This window comes from Danio rerio, chromosome 25 (genome assembly GCF_052040795.2).
Source record: "Danio rerio strain M-AB ecotype USA chromosome 25, GRCz13ab, whole genome shotgun sequence".
In the NCBI taxonomy this organism is placed as follows: domain Eukaryota; kingdom Metazoa; phylum Chordata; class Actinopteri; order Cypriniformes; family Danionidae; genus Danio; species Danio rerio.
The window spans coordinates 15,604,438-15,616,123 of record NC_141045.1 but is presented as its reverse complement, the minus strand read 5'-3'; the positions used below and the strand labels follow the sequence as shown (position 1 = coordinate 15,616,123).

General features: G+C 33.8%; 1 protein-coding gene across 1 annotated transcript; it reads left to right on the top strand.

Moving 5' to 3' along the window:
* The first annotated feature begins 746 nt into the window (after positions 1 to 746).
* polr2c (RNA polymerase II subunit C) lies at positions 747 to 10,124 on the top strand. The gene is made up of 9 exons (NM_001167956.2): positions 747 to 1,023; positions 2,438 to 2,487; positions 5,526 to 5,594; positions 5,680 to 5,732; positions 5,843 to 5,971; positions 8,960 to 9,011; positions 9,086 to 9,254; positions 9,385 to 9,459; positions 9,581 to 10,124. Exons 1-9 carry the CDS (start codon positions 938 to 940, stop codon positions 9,723 to 9,725), a joined length of 828 nt encoding a protein of 275 aa, NP_001161428.1. The 5' UTR covers positions 747 to 937; the 3' UTR covers positions 9,726 to 10,124.
* Positions 10,125 to 11,686: the final 1,562 nt, after the last annotated feature.

The following is an 11,686-nucleotide window of genomic DNA, read 5'->3' as shown; positions in this document are numbered from 1 at the left end:
AATTACTATCCTTTCAAGTCTTTACTGTCTGAATTTAATATATACAATTCTTTGCAATGCACTTTCTGTAATTCTAACCTGGAAACAATATAGCATTTAGTTTTAGAATGCAATTTTGTGGGAAAATTTTAGACAGATATATCTTGGCTTTTCTTCTTAGCTTACAATTTTTTTTTCGATTTTAAGACAATTAATTTATTGTTTTTGATTTGGGAGTCAGATTGTATTTAAATGGACAATATGGTAAATTTTTTTTAACTCTTTGTGGCCTTTTCCATGTTCACAAATGTAGAGTTATTCAGTGTTTGCCAAATTTTAAAAACATTTTGAATCTACTTTATTATGAATTTCTGCCTATCGCAAAATAAGAAAGCTGCTAAAACAACTGCACTGCTGAAAAAAAATAATATAATTTTAGTAATTACCTTTAAGTTATCAGATCTCTTTTGGTATGCCAATGTAACATTCCTAATAATCTAAGTATAGTTTGAGATATTTATGTTTTATTTCTTTTGATATATATTTCTATATTTTTATTTTCTTTAAATATTTGCTTTTCTTTCATGTATTGTTTTTCCCATATCTAGATCTACATTGCAGTAGATGAACAATGAATATTTATAATTTGTATTCAGGTCACACAATGTTAGCACAAATTAATGTTTTATGTATTGCCTGTTACTTATGTCATTTAAAAATGACCGTTAAAAAAACTATTTTACCTGAACGCTGAAGACTTTTATTTTGTGTAACCGGCAATACTCCTGCAGTACTCCGGATGTTAACGGACTGGAGGCAGCCAGTGCCCAATGAGCTGCTTTCGTTTGTTATTGTGCTGAAGCCGCGCTCGACGCTGGACGTAATTGAGCAACTCACCGCACGTATAGTTGATTTGTTATTATATATATATTTTGTCTTAATCCGGCTTGATTTCGGTATGCCGTACGCCAACCAGCCCACGGTAAAAATCACGGAACTCTCGGACGAGAATGTGAAGTTCGTGATCGAGAACACGGATCTCGCGTGAGTAATGAGATTGATGGAGTCTAATCGATGATTTTGACCACAAGTCTCATGTTTAGAGCATTGTAGTATGTTTATTGTGCTCTCTCTAAAATGTAATATGTAAATACTAAATATAACTTACGTCTGGTAAAAACATGCTGCATACACCACGGTACTTTTTTTAGTTTTTTTTTTGTTTTATTCAGGAAATACTGTACACTTTACTGTTACAGATTACAGTTTAGTACTGTTTATTGTTGTTCTAACTTGACCGAATGCACATTAAATGCATTTTAAAAGCACATGAACAAAAATAATAATGTTTAAATAAGTCTAAATTAAACAAATAAGAATGGGGAAAACCATTATTAAATGTAAATATACCTTAAAATCATATAATGTATGTAATATATATAAAGATCTATCTATCTATCTATCTATCTATCTATCTATCTATCTATCTATCTATCTATCTATCTATCTATCTAACTCAAATGAGCATATCCATTGGACAGTTTTTTTTACATTTAATTGCTTATTTTTGTCATAATCTAGCCAGATAAGCATACAGTACTCAGCATATATGAGTACACCCCTACAAATCTCTCATTTCAATGAATATTTTCTATAGGAAGCTTTACAATATTATATTTGTGCATATACATTAGATTAGTCAGTACTGAAGTTAAATCTGGAGCTTATTTAACTAAATAACTTACAATGATGATTCAAAAATTTGTAGCCCAGATTTATGTTAGGGAAAAATAAATAAAACTTTCAAAAATAGCAAATATCAAGAGAAGCAAAAATATACACAATTTAGTTGAAATGTTGTAGTCTGTAATTCTTTTTGCAATATTTTGCATGAATTTAATTGCAATATCTTTCCATTTCTAAAGATATTCTGTGACTAAAATAGTATTTTAATATATCTGTTTAATAAATCTGTTATATTCAAATGCGCTTATATACACTACCCATATTCACTGAGAAATTGATAAAAATATGAATTTTCAAAGTGGGGTGCACTCCATTATGCTGAGCACTGTACATGTATTTGAATTAAAAATCACATATATTGGAATATTGAGCATTTTAATAGTTTAAATTTGTTGTTGTGTTTACATGAGGGAATAAAACGCTTCTGTATTAATTTAGTTTTTAGTAGTTTTATCTGTCCATCTGTCTATCTGTAATGACCACATTTATATATTTGTAAACATATTTCATTTTATGATAAATATGAGTTTATTTGTTATGTTTATTATCTGTAATGTTACATTAATTTGTAATGTTTTACGTTTGGTAAATCTATTTTATTTTTTATGTAAATTACAGCACCCTAAAAAAAATGTTTAAAGTTTAAGTTTGATGATAAACATTTTAATGAGAATAAGAAAAGCACCTGTATTTTATTTTGTTTATTTTTCAGGGTTGCAAACTCTATTCGACGTGTGTTCATGTCAGAAGTTCCAACCATTGGTAAGAATCAAAATCTAATCAATATGAAAAAAAAAAACACGTTAATTTAATAATACGTTTACTTGATTTAAAGGGCACCTATTTGACCCCTTTTTCAAGATTTAAGAGCAGTCTTTTGTGTCTTCATAATGTGTCTGAAAAGTTTCAGCTCAAAACACCCATCAGACTATTTATTTTACCATTTAGAAGTTTGTAATTTTCAGCTCTGAGCATCTTGTAGCTGTTTTTGTTGCCTGTGTCTTAAATGATCGTTCTCCCCGCCCACCGTTTCCATGTGCCACAGTCAGTGTGCCACAGTCTCGATAGAGCTGCTTGATTATGGGAAAAATCATAATCACGATTATTCAAACGATTATCAGTTGAAGTCAGAATTATTAGCGCTCCTGTGTAATGTTTTTTTATTTTATATAAAAATTTCCCAAATGATGTTTAATAGATTCAGGAATTTTTCACAGTATGTCCTATAACATTCTTTCTTCTGGAGAAAGTGTTAATTGTTTTATTTTGGCTAAAATAAAAGTAGGTTTAAATATTTTAAAACCTATTTTAAGGTCACTATTATTAGCCCCCTTAAGCAATATACTGTTTGATTGTCTGCAAAAGAAACTACTGTGATACAATGACTTGCCTAATTACCCTAATTGAAGCTGCGGCCACACTGGACTTTTCCTCACATAGACTTCCATTCATACCCACGTGAATGCCGGAAACGCAGGGTCATGCGTCAAGTTTCGGAGGTTGCTGTGGTGCAATGTTCAAGCTTGGTGAACTCTGACCTGCGAAATCGTATCACTTGACTGCTTGAGACCAATCGAGGATCAAAACATGACCTCTCTGGACAGAAATTTAAAATATAGATCAGTGGTTCTCAAACTGTAATACATGTACCACTAGTGGTACGCAGGCTTCCTTCTAGTGGTACGCTGAGAAATGAAATATGTCATGTACATGCTACACACATTTCAAAATTTACCAAAAATGATGGATATAATATGCCATATAGGACATATAGCCTATATTTCTGAGGTATTCTGCCACGTTTTTTTAACTGTGCAGAGTTGTAGCTGCTTTACTGGGCCTACTACGCTACTGTATTTCAATACTGCTCATTTTGTTGGTACTAGGAGAGACTATTTTTTTCTGAGGTGGTACTTGATGAAAAAAGTTTGAGAACCACTGATATAGAGCAATCGCTTGCTTTTTAAATGTCTAATCATCTTGTTTAATCCCGCCCCTTTTCGCAGAGCCGTTCAACAGAATTTCGCAAGCTCAAACTCTAGTGTGACAGCAGCTTAAGCCTTTGAATCACACTTTGAATCTGAATGCTTGTATTTTGAAAAATATCTAGTAAAATATTATGTGCTGTCATCATAGCAAAGATAAAATAAATCAGTTATTAGAAATGAGTTATCAAAACTATTATGTTTAGAAATGTGATGAAAAAATCTTTCTGTTAAACAGAAATGAGGGGTGGGGGTGGGGGGAAGGGTCGCTAATAATTCAGGAGGGCTAATAATTCTGACTTTAACTGTATATATGCACAGTTATTTTCCTTCCTGTAAAAAAGGAAAGGGAAATAAATACAATAGAATAAAATATGAAACAAACTGTGCTTTAAGCATCTTCACTGTAAGAATAAAACTTTAGCTACAAAAGTCCTTTAGTCAAGAGCAGAGAGGGATTTTCTCATTTGTTGTTTGATTAATAATGATGAAAACAGGCGGCAGCAGGAATATTGCGCGCTGTCACTTTAATGGTTTCTCTTTCACATGAGTTGATCCTCAACTTGTTTATTACACATGATTGTTAATATGAATAATCACTAATCACTTTTGACACCTATTTGACCATTAAAGCGCTCACATTAAGATGACTTTAGATGTGTGTGCCCTGCTCGTCTCTAAGCGCAGTGTGCGAATGAGACCAAATGCTGACCGCATGTTGTGTGTGCGCCGCACACACACAGCTGCGGCATACGGTCTCATTCGCGCTTTTAAAAACATGAATAGAATGTAAATCAATGAACGATGCTCATCCCGTGCTGTAAACGTTACACAGTACATGCTTTTAGTGATTTTCATGTGAAACTGAGCTTTGCAGAGCAGAAAATGTGTACAACTGGAAAGGGGGTCGGTATATGACGCAATAATCCTTTATCTTGTTCAATGATTTTCATAATCGTTAGCAGCCGAAATAGAATTTTAGATTAATTGCACAGCCCTAGTCTCCAACTGCGTCAGATAAACAGCACAGTTACAGAAATAAAGGAAGCAGATCTCGTGTAATGTTTGTGAGAAATACTACAGTAAGAACTTTCCCAATAATTATTTGATGTATTTGTTGTGGAGTTGATTCAAGCATTTCAATGAGTTGCACACAATGTCGTTACAAAGTTCTCACACACACATAGCACAGGCGTTTAACCTTGCACCGTTTTTGCATGGCAAATGTGACAGAATACATGTTAATATACACTACTGTATGGATATACGTTATGTTAATGTACAAAGTAAACCTGATTTAATGTCCACAAACCGGGATTGAAGCGTCATCTTTTAGAATTGTACTGACATGCGGCTGTGCTGATGAAGACGGTAAAATTTTTTAAAAGTTTTAAAAAATGTTTTAAACTCGTGCTTGATCACATTTGATGATGATTGATGATCACAGAGAGCTGAACAGATCTTTTGATCCCAGTTGCTTTGCACATGTCCTGTCTTGTTGATATGATTACTACAGAGACATACTAATACACGGCTGTCAATCAATTCGGTGGGTGGGGAAACTGCACTACTAAGTCACGTTGCGGTGGGTCTCAAAATGAGGATTTTAATCCTGTTTTAACATCAGGATATATATATATGTATATAAAAAAAAGAGACTTATTGTCTTTATATCACCGCGATATGACTATGGACACACTGTACCTACACACAGTCCAAACAGCTCCTAAAAGATGGTTTTCATCATAGGTGCCCTTTAATTCTGCTCTTTGTCTGTTAAACCTGTTAATCTGATGTAATGCGCTCATTTGCCAGCTATTGATTGGGTTCAGATCGATGCCAACTCCTCTGTGCTCCACGATGAGTTTGTTGCTCATAGAGTGGGTGCGTATGTTCATCGTCTCTCCAAAATCTTTCTCTTCATTCTTCCAATAACACCAAGCATAATTATCAGGCTCATGTTTTACAGGATTAATTCCGCTCACAAGTGATGACATCGTTGACAAGATGCAGTACTCGAGAGTAAGTGTCTAAACCAGGGTTTCTATTTTTATAAATCTGCATGAACATGAATCATCTTATTAATTGGAAGAGCGAAAATGTAATATTTGGCTTACTTTGTTTCCAATCAGGACTGCACGTGTGACGATTTCTGTCCCGAGTGTTCGGTTGAGTTGACGCTGGACGTGAGATGCACTGAAGACCAGACACGTCACGTGACCTCACGAGATCTTCTGTCTAATAACCCGCGAGTCATTCCTGTAAGGAGATTTTCTAGAGTCATTTTTAAAAAATGTATTCAAAATGCAGGAAAATAATATTTTAGCCAGTACAAAGCATGTGACTTCAGTAGCCATTGTTTGTTTTAGCTTAATTAATAATTTTAAAATATCTATTGATAATTTAATTTCTCATCTGGCATCTAGTAGCCAGATAATGTTAAAAATAAGCAACTATGGACTGATACCAATATGGGTGATAGATGCATAACAACTTGTTGATAAACAAAAGGTGTTTAATTAAAAAAAACATGAAAAGTAGAAAAACAAAACGTCATTTTCAAGTTACAAAACTTTTTTTACTTTTTTTACAAAACTAGATTTTACATTTGTTTTTATTTTTTTATTATGTTTTAACAACTGACAGAGTTAATGACAGTAAATGGGTAAATATTGTGTCATTTGAACTTGGCGTTTATGATTAAATTAAACAAGAGATGCTCTGAAATGTAGAATTTAGGCAGATGGCTATAATAGTATCAGTAAAACCGATTATATTTGAAAGCCAATAACCGATATATAGGCATATCGATAAGATACATTCTCAGCTTAATTGGCAATCATATTTTTCTTATCTGGGTCACATGATAACAATAATATAAAAATAAAAGTTTTACATGATAATGAGTTTGATGATTTGATGACAAGTTCTACTTTTGATTTAATAATAAAAATAAAATGACACTACGTGTTTTAAATTATATTCCACAATTACATTTACTTTAACAGCTTGTGGTTAGCAAAATATTTTAACAAACTTAGATATATATATATATAGGGGTTATATTAGGGTTGCACAATTCTGGAATTTGGTACCAATCAATACTGAAGTTTTAAAAACGTCCATTTCCTGATTAACTTTGGATAAAAATATCATTGTATTGTGATTACTGCTATAAAATAAATTCTTTTTTAATGTCTGGGTATAAAACTAAAACTTTTTTCCCTTTTGAACACAATATATTTTATTTTGAAAAACATTTCTAATTTTTTGAAACATAAAGGATGTCAAGCTAAAATAATTATTGACTTTTAAAGTCTTCAGTTGTTGCAAAAAACAGATTTTATTTTTACAATTTAAAACGGCATCTATAGATATCTTTACTGCTGAAGATACTGTTGTCCTAAAAAAAAAAAAAAGAAAAGAAAAAAAAATCGTACACACCTAAGGAACGGTATTGCAGAAAATTTTGACTGTTTTAAAAACCGGGATTTCCTAAACCGCAGTATTCCTTGAAAACGGTTTTATATATATATATATATATATATATATATATATATATATATATATATATATATACACACACACACACACAGTTGAAGTCAAAATTATTAGGCCCCAGAGTTTTTGGCACGTTGTTAGTTTTTTCCCCAATTTCTGTGTAGCGGAGAGAAGATTTTTTTCAACAGATTTCTAAACATAATCGTTTTAATAACTCATCTTTAACTAATTTATTTTATCTTTGCCATGATTACAGTAAATAATATTTGACTAGATATTTTTCAAGACACTTCTATACAGCTTAAAGTGACATTTAAAGGCTTAACTAGGTTAACTAGGCAGGTTATGCCGAGTTCAGACTGCATGATTTTCAAAGTAGTCGTGTCACAGATGTTTTCACACTGCATGACTATCTGGGCCAGCATTTCATCGCTGCTTTGTTTACACTGCAAAAGGGATCGGCGGCATGGACTTTCACATTGCATGACTTTACAATAGAAAGAATCGCCGACAACTTCGTCCAAACTACGTCTCACAGCCAAAAACACGTAGTAGCCAATATCTTTTGTTATTAACTACAGAATGAGAAAGAAGCCTTTAATGGGGTAAAAAATGTACATATTTGCTCACCTGGGTTTAAAGGGAATTGGCCATTTCTCCTCAACTTAGGTTGATAATAAAGTAATTTCTTTTTGTATGAAACTTCAAACAGACACGCTTGCTCCTGAGTCCTGTCAAACCTCCACTAGTTTTTCCTCCATTTCGTGGGTCCAAATTACCCGAAAATGAACTTCTCCCCCTGCCTCCCGCTGGCCTGCAGCAGATATACACACACACACACACACACAGTGAAGTGAATGCCGCTCTCTCATTGGCTGTAGGCGATCGTCGATGTAATTTTTTAGTCAAGACTCAATTCACACGGCATGATTTGAATCGCCGACAGCTCCAGATATTTAGCACAGCAAATATCTCACAGGCATCGGCGACTCATCAGCGATTCTTTCAGATCGCGTCTTTGATAGTTCATACTGTGTGATTGTCACTCACGTGCACGAGCACCGATTTGCCTGTGATTTCAGACATTTGTCTGCGATTTCTCAAAACCTGTCGGCGAGCCAAAATCGGGGCCAAAATCACGCAGTCTGAACTAGGCATTAGGGTAATTAGGCAAGTTTTTGTATAACGATGGTTTGTTCTGTAGACTATCAAAAAAAGAAATTGCTTAAAGTACAGTTTTCAAACTCAATTCCTGGAGAGCTGCAGCTCTGCACAGTTTAGTTCCATCCCTAATTAACATTAAACTTTTTAATTGTGTCTTTCAGGCTTGTTTGAAACCTACAGGTAAGTGTGTTGGAGCAGGGTTGGAACTAAACTGTGCAGTGCTGCGGCCCTCCAGAAACTCAGTTTGACATCCTTGGCTTACAGGGACGAATAATTTTGACCCTAAAAAGTTTTTAAAATAATTTAATACTGCTTTTATTGTAGCCGAAATAAAACAAGTAAGACTTTCTCCTTAAGAAAAAAACACCAGACATTCTGAGAAAATTTTCGTTCTCTGTTGAATTTAATTTGGGTTATATTTGGGTTGGTTTAAATGTTTAAAAAAGAAAAACAAATTCAAAGGGTGGCTGATAATTCTCACTTCAACTGTATATATGTATATCTATATATGTGTGTGTGTATATATGTATGTATGTATAAACAAACACATTTTGCCTTTTCTAATCATGTATCTTGTTCTTCAGGTAACATCCAGAAGTCGAGACAATGACCCCAATGACTACGTAGAGCAGGATGGTGGGTCACGTTTCGATCTATAGATTTTTTTGTTGTTGTTGGATTTTCATTCACTAATTGTATCTTTGGCACAGACATCCTGCTGGTAAAGCTGAGGAAGGGTCAAGAGCTGCGGCTCAGAGCTTACGCTAAAAAAGGCTTCGGCAAGGAACACGCCAAGTGGAATCCCACTGCAGGGGTGGCGTTCGAGTATGACCCAGACAATGCGCTGAGACACACAGTCTACCCTATTCCACAGGAATGGTATGGCCCTTACTGCTGGTTTAGATCATGCTGCTATCAATTAAATGAGTATTTTTTGCAATTTACAAGCGTGTCATCAGGTACATAACGGGCCAAAATGCATTCATGTGTGTCTTTGTTCAACTGTCAGGCCTAAAAGTGAATATTCAGAGATTGAAGAAGATGGGGTTCAGGCTCAATATGATCCTAATGGCAAACCAGAAAGGTAAAGTAATTTGAACCCATATGTTTGTTAAATTTCTATTTCTAGTGTAATAGAGGTTTAATTCAAAAAAAGAGCATGCCAGCACAGATCTACATGATTTATTGCATTTATTTTCATTCAGGTTCTATTACAACGTAGAGTCCTGCGGTTCACTTCGACCGGAGACCATCGTCATGTCTGCTCTTGCTATGCTTAAGAAGAAACTGAGTGATTTACAGACACAACTCAGTCATGAGATTCAAAGCGATGTGCTCACCATTAATTAAACTGCTTTTTCAGGGGTATATATGTATTTTTTTTCAGCTGTTTGTTTGCATCAGATTGGTGTAGAATTCTATACATAATAAACACACAAACACATTGCGTCATGTTAATGACTTGCACAATATGGGAGAAAATACTGTGTATGAACACTAGAGTGCAGGCTTTGTGTTGAAAAATATGATTTCGTTCATTTATATATGATTGAAACATGAAAAGGCTGTGTAATATGGTCATGACAGTGACAGATCATTTATAACAGCATGCTGATAATGGGAACATTTTATTTCAGGCTAAAATAAATAAAACAAACTCTGATAATGGATGTAAGAAATGAACAGAAACCCACCCGGAGACAATGTAAACAAAACGCATGGAAATAAACAAGAGCGATATGAGTTAGACAACAGATTGTGCAATCATATTTATTCGTCCCGTAAAGTTTTGGTTGCTTCAAATACATATAGTATCGAGGGATTTCGAGGAAAAGTGCAGTCACAAATAATTTCTATCTTTGATTTTAATCATGGATTCTAGTTTAGCACAAAATTACAGCAACATAGATCAAGTGAATGCATTCCCCACAAGAAGTGTGTGAGAGACATCTATGAAGAAGAAACAGAAATCCAGCTCCAATTAGACAGGCCCTTTCTGCATCTTCATGTTATAAAATTGCGTTTTCAAAATAGGATTCTTCGTACACAAATGGTTTCAGTGCTGCCACTGTCAGTTGCCAGAAATATAAAGTCAGCTTTCAGATACTGTAAAGATACGGTTACACATGCCATGTTTCAGAGGAATTTCGCGGGCAAATGTGACGCTCAACAGGTCAGTTCATTACGTTTCATGTGCTCGCCTGCTCGGTGGTATTCAAATTAATATTTTCATAACAGAATTATCAGTTTTAGAGACTGATATTGTATCTATAAATATAGACTAGTACTTATTAAATACTAGACTATATGGGCCTAATTAATAACGAACCATCAGTGTTACTAGCAAATTTAAGATTTTTGTCATTAACTGTTCTTCAGATACTTTTGGTGTGAAATAAAATTTAACTAAACTAGTGTTTAATGAAGTACTAGTACAATAACAATATTTAATGTAACTAAACTAGTGTTTAATGAAGTACTAGTACAATAACTTGATATTTAATGTAACTAAACTAGTGTTTAATGAAGTACTTGTACAATAACTTGGTATTTATTAAGTGGTATAGTGGCCTGTCTAATAAGTGCTACCCAATATTTATGTATTAGCAGGCTAGCATTTAATATCAATAAGCATTTGTAGCTAACAAGTAGCTACAAGTTGGCTACTTGATACAAAAGGTAGTAGCAAGAAAATAGCCAACTATTATGTTTACGTAAATTAAATGTTAAAAATGGTTAGAAATAATCACAATTAATAATACCTTAAATCCTCCTCGTTTTATCATAACGTTACTCCTGTTCATCTCCTTTTTTAACCGTCAGCGAGCGAGGTGTGACGACGTTTTCAGTTTGTTCATCTGATTTCGGCGGCAATTCCAATTCGAAACGCCCGCGAAATTTCTCAGAGCAGAGGTAAATGTGACCGCATGCTAGGTAAGTGGGCTAAAATATGTGCTCATTTAGTTTTTCCGTCAAGTATAGACACCACACAAATCTACATTTGAACTTCTTTCTTTAATTACATAGTCTAAAAGAAGCAGGTGACAGCCATTATCTCAATATTTTTCATATCTTCTAATTCACTGAGACCTATGTATATGTAAATTTCAGTTCATAATAGTATACTGTACCGTGGAATACTGGCAAAGAAAGACCAAACAGTGTTCTTTAAATTTGTGTATTGCTTCTTACTGATACCACATAGATTTTTGGCACACCACATATCAGAGTTAAATGTCATAAAAATTTCATAAATATTTCTATAAATCTTTAAAATACTGTGCTGTTTCCTAAAATAAGATATATAGAGA

Coding starts and splice junctions, on each gene's coding strand:
- polr2c (NM_001167956.2), top strand. CDS start 938: ATGCCGTACGCCAACCAGCCCACGGTAAAAATCACGGAACTCTCGGAC. Junction 9,012..9,085: donor TGACTACGTAGAGCAGGATG/GTGGGTCACGTT, acceptor TCTTTGGCACAG/ACATCCTGCTGGTAAAGCTG. Junction 9,460..9,580: donor CCTAATGGCAAACCAGAAAG/GTAAAGTAATTT, acceptor ATTTTCATTCAG/GTTCTATTACAACGTAGAGT.